Here is a 16,859-nt window from a genome sequence, read left to right on the forward strand (position 1 = left end):
CTATGTTGTTTATAACAGTAAACATTAAACAGTCTTATGGTAGTGATCAGCAGTAAATTAAGCAGTTGATTTAGATTCCTGGAATACTTAGAATCCTTGAATTGAATCTAAATGATCTGAATTTGTTGCCTACTAAATGTTCATGTCACATCAAAACCACAATTTGATGGGGAAAAAACATCTGAAAACCCTCCAACCTTAATGATCACTCAGTGATGATTGAAGACCAACAAAATCGTGATGTTTATCAATTCAACAAATGTTAGTTAATTCTTTCGGCGTCCGCTTCACCAGTAGTGCCACTATAATCACATATGTTGTAATTGGCTCCTGTCCGCCTGGTGGCGCTATGACTAACCGTAGCCTATAACAATCAATGAGGAAGATTACGTCACTTCCACAACAACAAGACGGGATTGCTGAATTTCCTTATTGTATTTTTATTGATTTTTTTTTTAATTAATGCATTTCAGCTTTACACGGTAAGTATTCAGGAACAGTAGAATTATACTCAAATTTACAGCCTTCTACTGGTTTTAGCTACCTACATAGTTTTCAAATATTGGTTCAGTCCTTAACCTTACTTACAATATAGTCAACATAAATATACATTAAGTTGCAGTTCATAGGCGAAAATGCTGGATACTTGACTTCCACGGTACCTTAATTGAGCAATATCACACGAGACGGAGGGCTGTTAAGTGCGACAGATAATCACACGGATATTCGGGACGTGTTATTACTTTTATACAGAAGTTCTACAAGCGTATTTTATTAGTTAGCAATAAGCGAGACAAGATTATGATTTGTTTATTTAATCATTTATGTGGCAACGCCAACACAAATAGTTCCGTATCTTTGGTAACGGTAATCGATTATTAGAACGCCTGTAAAGCGGAGTGATAATGTCTGTGAAAAGTCCCAATGGTGTTGTACTCTGTCAGAAAATCCACTCAGTGCAAACTTAAATAATGTTTAACTGATTTTCAACAGATGTCTGTTACCAATTCATCCGACAGTGAGAAGCCTTGTGTAGATGCTCATGAGCGGCAAGAAGATGTTAAAGATGATGATGAAAAGAAAGATTCCAGCTTCCTGAGCGGTAGTAGTCGAGACAAAAGTGCAATTAAGCGTGCTTTAAAGGAGGTAGGGCTCACCAGCACCACCTTCATTGGTCCAGAATTTCCTACGGACTCAGCCAAGTCTAACATAGATGATACGCTGGAGGAGTTTTACAAGGAGATTGAGATGATAGATAAACCGAAGGCTGCTGAAGATAACTCAGAGAAAAAAGTAGATTTTGTTCAACCACAGCCACCTCCTCTAGCATCTACCGCCAAAAAATGCAAAGATAGAAACATGGGAAATAAACCATTCGATAACCAGCAACATGAAGGGAGGAGACCCTCATCGTGGCCCCACTGGTATCAAAATGAGCCATACTTCCACAGAGGACCAAGGGACCATATGGACCTGATGCACAGTGCAGCTTCTAATCAAAGTCACTTTGATCATCCTGAAATGATCAACAGACCAAGACCAAGAGACTCCAGACACCCCATTCCACCATTTCATCATCTAACAGCATTCCCCTATCCACAAAACCCATCACATGAGAATTACAGAGGGGGTGCTTCAACAGAGACTGTGCCACATCCTCATTTTCCAAGACCTCAAAATATCCCACCTCCACACATAAGATGTCACTCCTCTCAGCTTCCTTTTCGAGATTCTCCGCAAGATTGCAGCTTTTTTACACATGCAGGTGATAATGGAAATACTGGACTGCCAACATTCAGAAAGCAAGAGTGGTGTCACGGGTATGAGGGTTATGACCTCAGAGGCTACAGTCGAGATTCAGAAAATCAGCTGTGGAATCGTCACCGCCAAACCCCTGATGATGTTAATGGATACCACTCTAAACTGGTGCTCATCTTGATGAGGGGACTTCCAGGCTCTGGAAAATCAACACTGGCCAGGTAACCTTGAGTATCAATAATTAATGCATTCATACTTTACATACATTTACACTTTCAAGCCTAAATTGTGTATTTTCATAAAGAATTTGTGTACCATTTTTCCCACCAGGGAGATGATTTTTAGTTGTCCCGATGGACTAATATTCAGCACAGATGACTACTTTGCTCACAGAGATGGCTACTGTTATGACCCAGGGCTTCTTGGAGAAGCACATGAATGGAACCAGACTAGAGGTTGTTATACATCATCAGACCTTTTTATTTGTAGTTGTTACTGTTCAGTCTGAGCGGATGCCTCGTCACATCAGGGATATTTTCAGGCATTTATGATGATTTGTAGCAGCTGGATTAGGGCCATGTCCACTCCATTTCATCATCTCAATGTTGACCCTCTTTCAGCTGGAAAGGCCATGCAGCAAGGCCGATCACCAATCATTATTGATAACACAAATATCCAAGCCTGGGAAATGAAGCCATATGTCAGCATGGTGAGTATTTGATTTTACACAAGTGTATATCAGCAATGATGCAACCCTCCTTCACATTTCTGAGCAGGCTTTGGATTTTGGATACAGCGTAGACTTCTGTGAGCCCAAAACCAACTGGAAGTTTGAACCCCGCGAGCTTGAAAAGTATGATTTTTTTTTTTAAAGTATGATTGTTAATAATGAGTTAATAATGTAATAGACAAATTGATTATCACGATAGAAGGTTTCTTCATTTTGAATCTAATCTACAGCCAATCCTGGCTGACTCTGCATATGACCAGTCAGTGGTTTAAAATAATACCAACAACAGCATCCGCTTTGTTTCCTTCTAGGAGGAACAAACATGGTGTTTCACAACAGAAGATCGCACAGATGATGGAGCGTTTCACATTCCCCATATCTATAGACATCGTCATGAGTTCACAAGAGCCACTCCACATGAACCAGAGAATGACACAGCAAAAATCAGATTTCTATTAGTTTCGTTTATTCAGACCATTTTCTACCCAACTAATTTTCCTTCAAGGAAAAAAAAAAGGTAAAATCATTTGATGCTGTGGGATTTTATTGTGTGATTATTTTTCTGTCATGAGAACAACTTTATTTTTAAGAATTTTTTCAGATTAAATATTGATGTCTTAAATTATTTTTATTGTTAAGTGAAATCTTTATAATTTTGTATTAAATCTGGAGTTTACCAAATGTGTAGGTTTTTTTTTAAACAAACTGCAACAACACATTTGAATTTCAGTCATTTAGCAGAAGCTTTTGTCCAAAGCAATTTAAAGCAAATGAAAACAAAATAAAATATCTCATAATCGTGTTCTTTTGAGACAATTTTGCCCTGACAAATGGTAAAACTGTCAATATTTTCTGGGTCTGCATGAAGTCTGCATGAAGTCTGCATTGCCTCTCATGCAGGGGTGTCCAAATCCAGTCATCAAGGGCTGCAAACATTCAGTGATTTCTGTCCTACCAGCCAGAAAAATAAGGAAAATTATATCCCAGGGGAAAGCACAGTCTTCCTGCTAGGACAAAAATCCCAGTGGGATTACAGTCCTCGAGGACTCTGTCTAAACTCCCCAGGTCCACGCTGATCTACAGGTGGCAAAAAGAGCCAAAATTCTGATGAAACAACTTCATCTTCTAAGCACTTAACGAAAAATGCTTGTAATTCTACCCATCTGCAAAAAAAACCCCAAATACACCTCATCATCATAAAGGCTGCTAAACAGCAAATTACTGAAGTAAATGGAGAAGACTGGCAGTGGGGAACATTCACAGTAAAAGCTGGAACACAGAGAAGGTTATGGTCAAGTCTGGAGAGCTGAGTGCATTCATTATAAAAGCGTCTCACTCTGACTGGATGTATTCCCTCTGGTGTTTGTTAAGTCGGTTGGCAGAGGTGTGCTCTGCTCCTCTCTGTTTACATTCACACGAGGGAAGTTAAGTGAAAGTTTCTCTGACCGGTGATGCTGCCTTTTACACAGGGACTGTTTCTACTGTCAGCAATATTTGTTCAGACATTATCATAGATAATCTAAATGACTCCAAACTGAAGGAGGCTCATGTTCTCAGCTATGCAGAGGGAGTATTCTTCCAGGTTTAGGGCGTGTTATAGTGACGTGAGGCACAAACTCAGCATGTGTGTTGTCAGTGATGAACATGATGATGCTGAGCACATTGAGCAGAGATTAGCCGCAATTAATTCACAGTCGTTAACCTTGTGGAAGACAGAAAAGGTGAGGGAAATAAGAGCTGAGTGGAAGGAGGAAGGACCACAAGACTAGAGGCTGATGTCCGAGTTGCTCTGGTTTATTTCACTTTATCATACACATGCACGGGGCTGTGTGACTGCACGAAGGCTGTTAATGTTTGAATTAAGCAAAAACTTTTAGATTTGCTGACTTAGAATGCATCATAGACAACAAAAATGACTTACTTTCAGCAAATACATGTCCTTCTGCAGCAGATTTTTGATAATATAGAAAATAGGGGCAAGATTATAGAATTAGGGGCAAGATTATAGTTTAAAATTATAGTTTCTTTTTTTTCAACATTAAGAGTAATGTCTTCCTTCATCCTATGTGTCACTCACATTACTACTATTTCCCTGACGGATGTGGAAAATCAAGATGAACAGGAAACCGAGTTAATTTTGTACCTTTGTCTTTGCTTAAGGCCATTTAATTAGTCATGTTTGCCATAACTGCGAGTATGCTTAAATACTCAGGCCGTTCTTGACATTGACGACAAAACTCAGAATACTGATGATAATGTATGATTGTGTTCTGTGTCTGGGAGTACATAAATGTACACATTAAAATGAAAACAAAGATGATATTTGCAGATCATGGTGAATTTTAATATATGTCCGTTGTCTGCATTTCCTCTGAAAAACAGTTTCTTGCAACAGAAAAAAGAGACGTTGCCTCTGGGCACCCCGCATTGTTTATTATGGTTGTCACGTGGTTTTGGGCAGCCAATAATCGCCTTGTTCTCCAGTAGCACATCGTGTCATCGTTTTACAAACGACCACCCGAAGTCATCAAGTTAGCTTTGGTGAAACAGAAACCGGAAACTTGACATCACTAAGAAAATAAAAGCACCGTCGCGAGGCAATCGCTGTAAAAACAGTTAAGCGTGCAAGTATTTTGTAACATTACCTGCGACAAAACATTGACTCAAAGAAAATGGTAACTCGAAATAAACGATTGGGATTCTGTGAAATGATAAATCTGCACTCTAGTGTTAAAATAGAAGTTAAATACAAAACCAACCCTAACCTAAGAGGTAAAAATGTGCTATGTTTTTATTGTATTCAGATGGCCATTTCAAGCTAGCATTTGGTTGCTCTTTTTTTAAATCAGAACCCTCGCTGTCCCGGTCTCGCTACTATATTGCAGCTTACTTTGAAAGGCTTTTCCGGAAAACACATTTGCGTCCTTACAGCCGCTTTGACAGGTGTAGAGTTCACCATGGTGCTACTGGTTCTGATACCATACAGCGGCGGGTAGATGCCCGGAGTTCTCACTCACGGCGGGTGTTGCCTTTCGCTTCACGTTGTCCACCATCGGGATGCCGCCGATGACTTCCAGGCCGCCGCCGTGTCGACTGAGCGGCTGTGATCCCGCCGGCAGCCCGGTGAATTAAGCCGACGGTTCGCATGTGTGGAGAGCGAAGTTTGCTGCAGCTTCGGCGTCCTGAGGGGAGACACGGGCGGAACATCTCACGGTGAGGGTTTCTGCTTTTTTAGAGGAGTCACAATGTCGCACAAACATCGATATAAATGCATCTCTGGTTTAAAGTTAAACGAACTGATTAAAAAAAATCAATTGGGCACATTGCAGGACACGTTAGATACTTTATTGTCTATTGATGAGTTAAAACAGTATGCAGACTATGCATCCATTTTGTTGCACGACTTCATTGATTTGGCTCTTTAAAAACGGTGCTTGACATTGCTGTGTGAGGTAACTAAATGGTGGAAGCAGTGATGGGAGTCTATCAGAGTCCCTCTCGCCTAATGCTGCTATTGATTATCCGCAGCCTTGATGGGTAAACCTGTGGTTCTTAGTAATAATAGTCATTCTAACCAGCAGTTAAAGGCTGCAGGCAGAATGACTGGGCAGCTCGGTCTCCTCGTAATAAACTGCAGTAATCTCATTAAAGCTGCTAAGGTGTGACCTGGAGGCTTGTGGTCCAGGAACATTCATATCCATCTATCCTCCCTTTTCCAAACTGACTTGTTCATATTCATCCGTGAATGATTTTATTGTCTGTTTTTAGGTGAATGTTGCCAGGCAAAGGTCTGATTTGATTTAAGTTCCTATTGTCAGTCAGAGAGAGACAGTTCTCCCTGCCTCCCCAGCTACAGCTTACATAATGTCAGGACTGCCATAAAACGGAGATGAGAGGGGGAACTTGCATGGAATTGAGCACAAATAAAGCAGGGGGAGGCCAATTTGCATTGTTACATAAGCCATGTTTTCCTTCCTCTCTGCTGGGATGAGGTCCAGAAATAGGTCTGGACAGAGAAAAGCTGGGATGCTGCATTTACTGCGGGTAAAGCAGCGTGAGGGTAGAGCTGCGACCATTAGGTTAGAGCGATAGATGTCGTGCAACAGAGGTTGGGTTGTTAAACACTTCCTGTTGTAAAATAATAACTGCACAGGGCAGATTGTGTTGCCTTCAAGGACAAATCCGTGTATTGTTTTTTTAGAGGAGTGGATAGAATTGTGACAGGCTGGAGAGTGGCTGATGAAAGATGAGGACAAGGGGAGACTCGGTCGGAGGAGGAAGGTCGTTATGTAACGCAACTGGAGATGAACTTTCCTCTTGAATCTGCTGCTGGAGAGCCGCCTTTGGAATCCATATACTGTAGAGGCTGTCGGCTCCAGCCTGCACTGACAGCTCTCCATCCATCGTGATTCCATGCAACACGCTGCGCCTCTTAATAAATCCATACCAGAGCGTGAAGAGAGTTTTGTGGCTTCGTCATTGAGGCTTTAAAGGACAGATTCACTTGCACTGATGCAGAATAGAGGGCAAAAAGCAGAACTACTTTATTAGTCCATTGGAAATATATATATTTAGAATGCCACAATCTGACCTCCTTAAATGGAGAAAGTAACAAAGATGGTTGTGTTAAAATCCTTTTTTTTAAAAATTAAAATGTCACAGTGGTTAGCACGTGATAAAACTGAACCTTTCCATGAAACTGATTTCTAGACAAGGATGTGTTGGAAATCAGGAAGACCCAGTGACATCCACATGCCATTATTTTAGATAACATCATCATTGCAATGTGTGAAATCGCTCTTGGTACATGTGCTCGAGGGAGCCGCAGCAGCACTGCAGGAGCTGTGGGTTGCATCCTAATAATCTCAGATAACTGCAGTGGGAGCTGCGGAAGCCAGCATAACAATTTTACAACAAAAAGATTAGCTGGCTGAAACTGTGCAATTGTAGAAATGATTACTTATTTTAAAATACAGAAATGACACGCGTGCTGCTCTGCATGCCCGTGGGTCATCTTCAACTGGACGTCACGTTGACTCTAATTAGACTCGTGATGGATGTTGTTTGTTTGTCTTGTTGCTGATAAAAATGGTTTTCGTGTTTATCTGCTGCATCAGCTTGATGCTGAAGAGTGAAGGCGCTGTCTCCTTTTTTGGTTGGGAGATGGATATTCAAATCTCTCTGCTGTTAAGGGCTTTCATCTGAATTTAATTGTGCAGAAGCACCACTGTGATACTCCCACCGGGGGGGTCGTCACTGCTTCTTTTTTCCTAATGAAATGAAGCAACCGTCAGAGAGCATGATGGATGGAGATGTGTGTATGTGTGTGTGTCCATTCAGGAGCGACTCTGTGAGGTCCCTGCATGAGGCTCAAACATGATGGAAGAGGCTGCCAGCCAGCTCGAGAGAGACCACGTCCACAGCGTCTATGAAAAGATAGCTCCGTATTTCAATGACAGCCGCTACAGAGCCTGGCCGAAGGTCCGGCAGTTCCTGGTGGACCTGGAGCCTGGGAGCATTGTCGCTGACATTGGTAAGCGTCCACTGACCAACACTCAGATTTCAATTGTATTTTTTTTTTTTAAAGAGAGGACACAGGGTTTGATTCTTCCCAGTAGCTCACCGGTGTTGTTTCACTGGTGTTTGGCAGGCTGCGGCAATGGCAAGTATCTTCACATCAACAGGGACGTGTTCAAGCTGGGCTGCGACGTTTGTCGCCCCCTTGTGGACTTTGCCTGGAGCCAAGGGCACGAGGTTCAAGTGTGTGACGGGCTGCATCTGCCTTACAGAGATGGCTGCTTTGACGCTGTTCTCTCTATTGCAGGTAATGGACAAACCCGCACACATGAGGGCGCTTTTAGTGCTGTTGACGTGTCCCACTTTGCAAGAAGTAACTCATTTAATATGCATGAAACTGCTGCAGCTGCCACTTAATTACCTCTGTAATGATAAATGTTGTCAAACCACCCAAATATGTGCCAACAGAAGCCTATTGGGGACCAAAGACAGAAAAAACCAGCTAATATATTCAAATACTATTTCAATATTTTTTCACTTTTTAATGAAATTAAAACTAATATTTCAGTTGCTGATCATGTACTTTAATATCTCTTATCTTTAACATTCGCTGTCAACCATTTTTAGGAGTGTCATCCCCAGGCTTTTAAATACTTGATGTCAAACGTGATCAATACTAAGTGAATGTTTTTGTCGCAGTCATCCACCATTTCTCCACCAAAGAGCGCCGTATTAGAGCAATAAAGGAGATGGCTCGCACCCTTCGAGTGGGTGGACGCATCATGATCTACGTGTGGGCCATGGAGCAGAAACGCCGAAAATTCGAGAAGCAGGATATCTTTGTTCCATGGAACCCCAACCTTCATTCTGTCTCCAGCTTCAACAGACCCAGACGGAGGGCCGCGGCTCAGAGCGTGAGCGAGGCCGTGGACAACGCCGACAAGCACAGGAAGGTCCGAAGCACATCGTCTGTGTTGGATGAAGAGGACCTGGGCTGCGCAGCCCCGCAGCAGAGGACGCAGAGGTTGTGGTTCTTCTCTAGGTCTCTAGATTCGGTGCTCGACTTTGGGAGCCTGGCCATCTCTCGCTCCTTCTCCAGAGACGCCAGCGCTCTCTCTCCGGGGGAGAACGAGGGGAGCAAAGCCGCCCTGCGAGGGCGTAAAGGCGGCCTCATCAAGCAGGTGTCGAGCTTCTTTTCACCCTCGTCCATGATCGGATCGGAGGAAGACGTCTTTGAATCGGACACAGACCTGCACAAGGGACAGAACAGTCCTGGGTATGGCATCCCTGCCCAGAACCACAACGGCACAGAAAACCAGAGCATCTCACTATCTGTAGCCCAGGGGTTCGACTCTGTGGCCCTCCCAGATCTGGTTCCACTCCAGAACGTCAAGCAGCCTGGAAAGGAAGGGGACGGAGGGCAGAGCGAGAAGCAGGAAAGCACAAGTCCTCAGGGCACGGAGGAGCAGGTGGACGGCTCCTGCTTGAGGTACTACCATGTCTTCAGGGAGGGGGAGCTGGCACAGCTGATCCAGAACCACGTCGAGGAGCTTCACGTCAAACACGCTTATTTTGATCACGCCAACTGGTGTGTGGTGGCAGAGAAGGTCCAGCTGTGGAAAATCTAATTTATTTTTTAAGCCTTTTCCTTCCTTTTAAGCCTTGAGTTTTAGCACTGAAACACATTTGATGATGATTGACCTCGCTGCATTTTATTGTCTTAAAAGATTTTCAAAATTGAGTCCATATCCAGCAGTAAAATATCCTGAAAATGGTTTTAAAGCAACAGCCGACGCACAGACGACAGTGTAGCCCATGTGCTCCTGAAGTATTTTTTAATTTTTCTGGCAAGACACGCAGCAGCCAGATTAGCTGATGTGCTCTTTTTATTGTGAAATAGTTTTTAAATGAGTTGACGTTGATCTTAACTAGATTCCTGCAGGAGATGTGTGGTGAAACATACCATTTGTCTTGTCGGCTAGTGGAACCTTATGAGTCAGGGATTCGCTCGTGTTAAACACTCTGCAACTGTTTAATGAGGACTTGATCCTGTCAAACGCTACTGCAATTAGTAACATCATCACACAGGAACTGAACTCCAAGAAGTACTTCTGTTTGCATCGGCTCGTCTGTTTGGAAGGTTGTTCCCATTGTGTGCGCTTGTTCTGCTGGTGTCCTGTCTTGTGTTGACGAGCTGAACGTCAGTACGCCGCTGGCGTATCGCTGCAGACACAACTGCCTCATATACTGTGAAGTAACATTGCACTGTAACATGATTACGTGGCTGCTTGATGTCAGTGGATGACACGAAATATTGTTGAAACTTGAAACTTGCTGGATTTTAACTGTACCTGTTGTGCCAAGGACGGTTTCCATCCCATTCGGTACACGTGTGGACCAAATCTGTTCTGGTACCTTTTTTTTGTGACTTTTTATGTGTGTGTTCTTTTTATTCACTTATTAAACATTTGCATTCATGTTTGTTGCATTTGCCGTCGCAATTGTAGGAAATCTGTCAGTTTGAGCCCATTTGAGGTACTGGTGAGTTCCTCGGATAATCATATGTAATATAAATAAACAATAAACGATCACACTGATCACCTGTTGGATTCTTTATTTAAAAACCTATTATGATCTTCAGATGGAGTTCTTCTTGTGAATAAAGGTTTTATAAGTCACGCTCCTTCCAAACCTAAAATATAGATTATTTTTTTTCAGATTCAAATTCAGTCATTCTAATTCTATAAAGTCCTCATGTGCTTCACCTGTGTTGCTGCTCTGTGGACGATGGAGTGTCTGATGGCCAGTTTGTCAATGTCTCTGGAGTATCCCCCTCCGATAACCGTGGCAACAGGAACACCTTTTCCCACCACAGTCTGCATCACGTACAGATCTCTCTGATACAGCCCTGGGATGCACAAGAAATTCAGAAATTGACGAATGGAGGTTCAGGTCAATAATCGGCTCACCTTGGTCAGTCAGACACAGCTTCCCGAGCTCATCTTCCCGATGAGGGTCGACGCCTGCGTCATACAGAACCAAGTCTGGACGGAAAGTGTCCAGCAGCCAGGGAAGGTGATCCTCCACTGTGGATTGTCCGACACGTCGGTTAGTTCAAGGACCACTGGTTACCTTTGAATGCAAATTGAATAAAAAATGTCACCTATGTCCTTTAAACCCACCTGTGGAGAGGTAGTCCTTGTCCTCCAGTCCATCGTCCACGCTGATGTCTAGATCACTCTGTTGTTTACGGAGGGGGAAATTTTTCCCACAGTGCACTGAGAACGTAAACACCCGGGGCTCCTCTTTGAAAATAAAAGCAGTGCCATCACCCTGTTGGATATTATAGTCGGACTTTTAAATGAAAACAAAGTTTAACCAAACACATGCCGCACGGTTTTGTCGATGTACTACCTGATGGACATCTAGATCCACGATCAGAACCTTTCTCTTGAGTGATGCGCTCACGTATTTGGCTGCAACCGCCAAGTCATTAAGCAGACAAAACCCCGACCCAAAGCCCGGGAAGGCGTGGTGTGTCCCTCCGGCTGTGCTGCACGCTAAACCCCTCTGCAGGGCGAGTTCAGCAGCAAGCAGAGTCCCGCCTGTAAACAGGGGCGAAGGAATGAGAGGCTCGTATGGCTGTAATATAATCAGCAGGTTCTTCACCTCACCGGTTTCATAACGACAGCGCGTCACTATGCCTTCACTCCAGGGGAACCCCGTCCTCCTTTGTTCCTGCTCATTTATTCTCCCATTCATGAAGTTGTTCAAGTATTCCTCTGTGTGCACACAGCTCAGTAAATCTGAAGAGGCAATTTCAGGGACCCACACCTACTGTGGAGAAGTGCAATCAAGTGAACAGGGTCTTCAAACACAAGAAAGAAAGAATGTTTTTATCCTCAATTACTGTCTGCATGTTTTATTACCCACTTAAAATAAATAAAACGCTTTCCCTGTTAAAATCCACGCCTATATATTGCATTTTGCAATCATACCCACCTGGTTTTCTGTAATCACTTGATCTTTAAATAGAAAATGTAGAACCCGGGGGAACTTTCCCATCGGGAATCTGTGATTGGTCGGGAGGTCGCACACGTACTTGCTGTGGTGAATTATGGGAAGTCCGCAGGATTCGTGCCTTACCTGCCAGGTGAGCGAGAAGACACTTGTGACGTTTCCCTCAGTGAAACTCAAGCGTGTACTTAATGAAAACACGTTCTCACGAGTTCAGCGTGGAAACACCTGCAGGAGCCGAGCAGATGCCAGGCTGCGAACCCAGCTCTCCGCCCAAGTGCATGTCTGATACAGGTCATTGTCCTCAATCGCTGGCTCCGATACGGAGAAACAATGGCCGAGCTCTGTGAAATGTTATGGAACTGGCCCACAGAGGTGGGCCCGGTTGTGTACGGAAGTTGTGGGTATCTCCGTATTTGCCCTTTGGTGCCACCTTCTGTCTCGGAAGACAAACATACTATTATTATTATTTTTTGTTTTAAAAAAGACATCTTCCTGTAAATACCCCAAAATTGTATTTTTAGGTAATCGTTCTGGCTGGTTATTTACACAATGAAGCTTAATTATATTTTTATTATAATTGCTACAGTTATTTTTAGAGCTCTAAGTGCATTGCTCTTCTATCAATTAATTATAGATATTATGTGGCTCATCTTGTGTTCTTTGTTAGCGAATGGTCACCTTTTTCAATCTGTCCTTCAGCATCGACAAAAGCTCAGTCTTTGTGGTATTATTGATGTACACATGAGCTGCAGGTTTATCTCTGATTGTAATCTGTAGTCAGACATTCTCCATCCTCTCCCTTGCTGCTAACGCTCCTCTTGACAAGCGAAGCGTGCAGCATCTGATGTGACTAATCACTGTGGCAGCAAATCAGTGGTGTCAGAGACTCAAGGAGTGGAAAAGATACAAAGCTCATGCATAACTAGTCAAGGTCTTCTGCTTTTTACATGACTGTTCCATATCTTCACATATTTTTTGCTTATTCTTGTTATTCCTTTAAAATGCAGCCCTTTGTTTGATGTTTCTCCATCTGGCTCTGGTGCTAGCAGGCTGCTCTGGGCACTCTGTTACACAGTTGGCTGTAGGTTCTCCCATGAGATTGTGTGTGTTTGTGGATGAAGAGTCTCATGGATACGGATTAGAACATCCCCCACTGGGCTGGTGTAGTTCACTCATGGGCAGATAAGAGGAGGGATAGTGTGCCCGGGGGTTCAGAGGATAGAGCTCCTCATCAAAAATAGAAGACTTTTGGGAGCTAGAATCAATTGCAACTCTGTTGATGCTTTTTAGCAAACATTTTCAGGACAGAAGAAAGGGTAACATATCATGTTTTTCTATTAAATTTAATTCAATTTAATTCCCTTAAAATTAAATGAGCCCATGTTTAATTTGTATTATCCTCAACTAATAAAAAAAAGGCAAAGATCCAACAAAAATCCACCACTGATGTGAAATCAATAAAAGCAGGAGCCACAAAACAAAATGTTCACGACGCAGAAGGAGTTCAAACAGGCACTATCGAGCTTCTTTCATGTTTGGCGCTACTGGGGAGAAACTACTGCCGGGGTTCAGCTGGGAGTGAGTAGTAGTGTCCTTCACAGCATCTGTTCTCACCTCTGCAGCTCATTCCTGTCAGAACCATTGGAAGAAGCTGCCACTGCTCCTGTTTAATGGCACATGCTGCATCTTTAATGGGGATAAGAGTGACGAGCTAAGTTAAGCAAGTTGCACGGAGCCATTTCACAGCCATTAATTGAAGCCAAACCATCAATTGGATCATGACCTTATTTCTTTTTCTGGCAGCAAGGAAAGTGTGTGAGCTAATTGAAATAGAAAAGCCACATAGACTTGATTTATGACACTTTGGAATGTGTGTTTAGTGTACACACATACTTATATAAATGGGATCAGTGTTTTTCCTGCGCACAGTGTATTGGAACAAATGAGTAACCCATCTTCTGTGGACAGGCCTGTCATCTCGACGTGTAGTTTCATGTTGGCGGGAAGAGACACGCGTTATCTGACCTCGGTTTGGGAAGTGGGAGATGTGATACGCACCTCGGCCGGTGGATTGAAACACACCTGCCAATTACACCATCTTGAAATCACAACGCTGAGCCAGCCTCCGTCCGCGGGAGGAATTTGCCGCTCAATTGCGGGTGCGCGTGGAGCATGTTGCAGCAGGCGAGAACAGGAGCTGTTGTTGAAGTGAATTAATTTGTAGCTGCTCTTCGGAGTGCGATGGCGGGGAACCCTCGGGGTAACGTTGCGGTCACATTAAAGACTAAGCTGATTCACCTCCCAGGCATCCTTGTGTTGTTTTCTAATCTGGTACATGCATTTGCTCTGTGGCTGTCCAGCATTGCTCATTGTCTATATTTTGTTAGATGCAGCAAAGCGGTAAAGCGGACCTTCTCGTGATCTGTGGTATGCCGGGAATCTGTCGGTGAGTCAAAAGCTGCAAAAATATTGAGTAAGACTGTGGAATTACTGGAATGTTTTCTAATAATGTTTATGTTTGCCATAATCCTCGTCTGTTGCCCACAGCTGGCTGCGGTTCAGGAAACACAAGATCCACGTTGACTTTACTCTAACCGTAGCTCTAAATACACTTTTTTTTTTTTAGTATTGTTGATGCTAAAGAAGAGAGAAAAGGATCAACAATAGACTGTGTTTCTTCTTGGACTTTGTAAACCTTTATCTGGAGTCATAAACTGTTCAGTGGGTGATGGTAAAGATACTGCCGAGAGTCAAAATCGAGGTTTCCAGTTATCTGACTGTAAAAGCAAAAAGACCGTTGTTGAAGGACCTATATTTACCTATATTATACTGTTCTTACAATTATTTAACATTAAACTCATTGCACTTGTGATAAATTCTAAAATCAAAATATGAAAGTATTCAAATCTGTGTTCCTAAGCTAGTTTGAAATTCTCCATTCTTCTCGGGAGCTATTGCACCCTCAGGTGCTGCAATTCCTCTCTGAATGGGTCGTGAACTCTATCTGTTTCGATCCTTGAGCTTGAGAAATGAATTCTTTTGTTTCTCTTGCAAACAGACAGAAACGGTAATATCCTCCCCTCTGGAGGGATTGGCACATGGCCCCGATACGATGGTGCACCTGCCATCTCTTTCGGGTTTCACACGCGCCACTCCTCTTTCGACACAGTTGTGTAGGCGCAATATCTTTCTGTTGAACTGTTCCATGCCACCTTGACGTGGGGGGGGGGGATCATTCAATGCGTTGGAGGTGAATGGAGGAGGTCTGGGAAGGAGGTCGTGCTGCTTCGGTGACAACAAGAGCAAGTTCCTAAACCAACGTTTTAACCAGAGTATCAGGTCAGGAATGCGCATAAATCCAAAAAAAGGTATCGGCTGAGTTCCAAAACACAAAATGAGAACATCGGTGCAAAAACTAGAGGGGAGCATTAGGACTTACTGTCATACCAACTTGATAACATCAGCAGACTACACAGCTGGTCTTCCACGTTCTGTTCAGACCCAATGGCAAGGCTTCACTGAACTCTCTTATTTACCCTCCCCCGCCAATCAAATCACCAACACCGATTTAGACTCTAGGCAAGTCGCTGTGGCATTTAATCGGGCCTGACTCATGGTCGGACAGTCTAAATTGGCAGAAAATGAGACATGGTCTGCCTTCTATCCATTAAAAATGTCAATGTTTTCGTTACAGTTGCACAGATCCTGGTCTATTTTTGTAAGGCCGAGGCCTCACAACTGTGAGAACATCCAGCTGTGTTTGAGACCAGCTCTTCTCACTCCCACTGGCCTTGGACTGTTTGCTCACCTCCAGCCCTTATAGTCCAGACAGGGAAAAAGGCAGCTTTTCACAAAGTTTAGCCAATCATTGGCTCACTGTTTTTACTGTATCTGGTCAGTGTGTGTTTACACCATATCGACACACACGCACCAAAGTCCTCATTCGACTTGCAAATCGGGGCAATGGCAGCAGCATTTTGCTGGTCCCCACAACTTCAAAGGATTGTTTAAGGGTTAAGAGATGTTTTTAAGTTTGAGGTTAGAGATGGGTTTAGGTCAGGGTAAGAGTAAGTGTTGGGGTCAGGGGGTTAGTTGGGATGGTTCTGACAAGGGTAGGGGGTTGGCCAATGTACTAGGTCCAGGAAATTCCCCACAAAGATAGAAATGTAAGGATGTGTGTGCATGTGTGTCTGAGTACAGTCTCACTCACAGTATATATATATAAAAAAAAAAATCCAGTTTTCTTCCAGAGAACATTTGAGTTTAGTTCATACCATTTACATTTTTCCTAATTTCTTGATGAAAGCCAATTGTCTTTAGTGACTTTTCCATGTAACCATTCCGACAGTAGGAGAAATGCAAACACAGATATCCAACAAGGACATCAGGAATGTTGTTCACTGTGAACAAAAGATGACTAAACATTTAAACTTTGCACAAATGCCTTATCAGGCCAGACTGTGGACTTTATGGCTGTGGCACGGCCTCTGTGCGTGAAACGGCTTTGAGTATTACAAACAGAATATGTGACCGTTCATGGTCTCGGGTCATTTTTGGTTACAGTTTAGATGTTTTTTTATGCTGACCAGATCTTTAATCTCGCAAACACGGAACGCCAGTATTTGATGATCTCGGAATGCAACGCTACAAGTTGCCCCTTTAGCGATAGAGAGACCGCGCTCAGTTGATAAGGATCTCCAAGCCTATGTTTCCACAGCACATGCTGGAAGGTAACCAGCAGGCACGCCGAGAGCCAAAGGGTATGCAGCAAAGTGTTTTATGAATGAAAGAGATCAGTCAGGGCTCGTTTTCTCAAGAGGTCAAACAGACGCCA

At 43.2% G+C, this 16,859-nt stretch overlaps 3 protein-coding genes across 7 annotated transcripts; 2 read left to right on the forward strand and 1 right to left on the reverse strand.

The window, feature by feature from the left end:
* Positions 1-381: 381 nt before the first annotated feature.
* Positions 382-3,169, forward strand: n4bp2l2 (NEDD4 binding protein 2-like 2). Its single transcript, XM_011608582.2, has 6 exons — positions 382-482; positions 994-1,979; positions 2,089-2,213; positions 2,379-2,467; positions 2,535-2,611; positions 2,800-3,169. Exons 2-6 carry the CDS (start codon positions 994-996, stop codon positions 2,945-2,947), a joined length of 1,425 nt encoding a protein of 474 aa, XP_011606884.2. The 5' UTR covers positions 382-482; the 3' UTR covers positions 2,948-3,169.
* Positions 3,170-5,415: 2,246 nt separating this feature from the next.
* On the forward strand, positions 5,416-10,336 carry trmt9b (tRNA methyltransferase 9B). Its single transcript, XM_003968627.3, has 4 exons — positions 5,416-5,701; positions 7,829-8,021; positions 8,139-8,312; positions 8,705-10,336. The coding sequence occupies exons 2-4, from the start codon at positions 7,865-7,867 to the stop codon at positions 9,631-9,633; spliced, it is 1,260 nt and encodes a 419-aa protein (XP_003968676.3). The 5' UTR covers positions 5,416-5,701; positions 7,829-7,864; the 3' UTR covers positions 9,634-10,336.
* Positions 10,337-10,602: 266 nt separating this feature from the next.
* hdac12 (histone deacetylase 12) lies at positions 10,603-12,420 on the reverse strand. Of its 5 annotated transcripts, XM_011608590.2 has the most exons (8): positions 12,232-12,420; positions 12,008-12,151; positions 11,680-11,839; positions 11,420-11,610; positions 11,188-11,338; positions 10,975-11,091; positions 10,771-10,913; positions 10,603-10,697 (listed from the first exon to the last, which is right to left on the reverse strand). In XM_011608590.2, exons 1-8 carry the CDS (start codon positions 12,319-12,321, stop codon positions 10,674-10,676), a joined length of 1,020 nt encoding a protein of 339 aa, XP_011606892.2. In that variant the 5' UTR covers positions 12,322-12,420; the 3' UTR covers positions 10,603-10,673. The 5 variants fall into 5 exon arrangements, with proteins under 5 accessions (XP_011606892.2, XP_029700171.1, XP_029700170.1 ...); XM_029844311.1 differs by lacking the exon at positions 12,008-12,151 and having other exon boundaries at positions 11,680-11,842; positions 12,152-12,374; XM_029844310.1 differs by having other exon boundaries at positions 11,680-11,842; positions 12,008-12,374.
* Positions 12,421-16,859: the final 4,439 nt, after the last annotated feature.

This window comes from Takifugu rubripes, chromosome 11 (genome assembly GCF_901000725.2).
Source record: "Takifugu rubripes chromosome 11, fTakRub1.2, whole genome shotgun sequence".
NCBI classification, from domain to species: domain Eukaryota; kingdom Metazoa; phylum Chordata; class Actinopteri; order Tetraodontiformes; family Tetraodontidae; genus Takifugu; species Takifugu rubripes.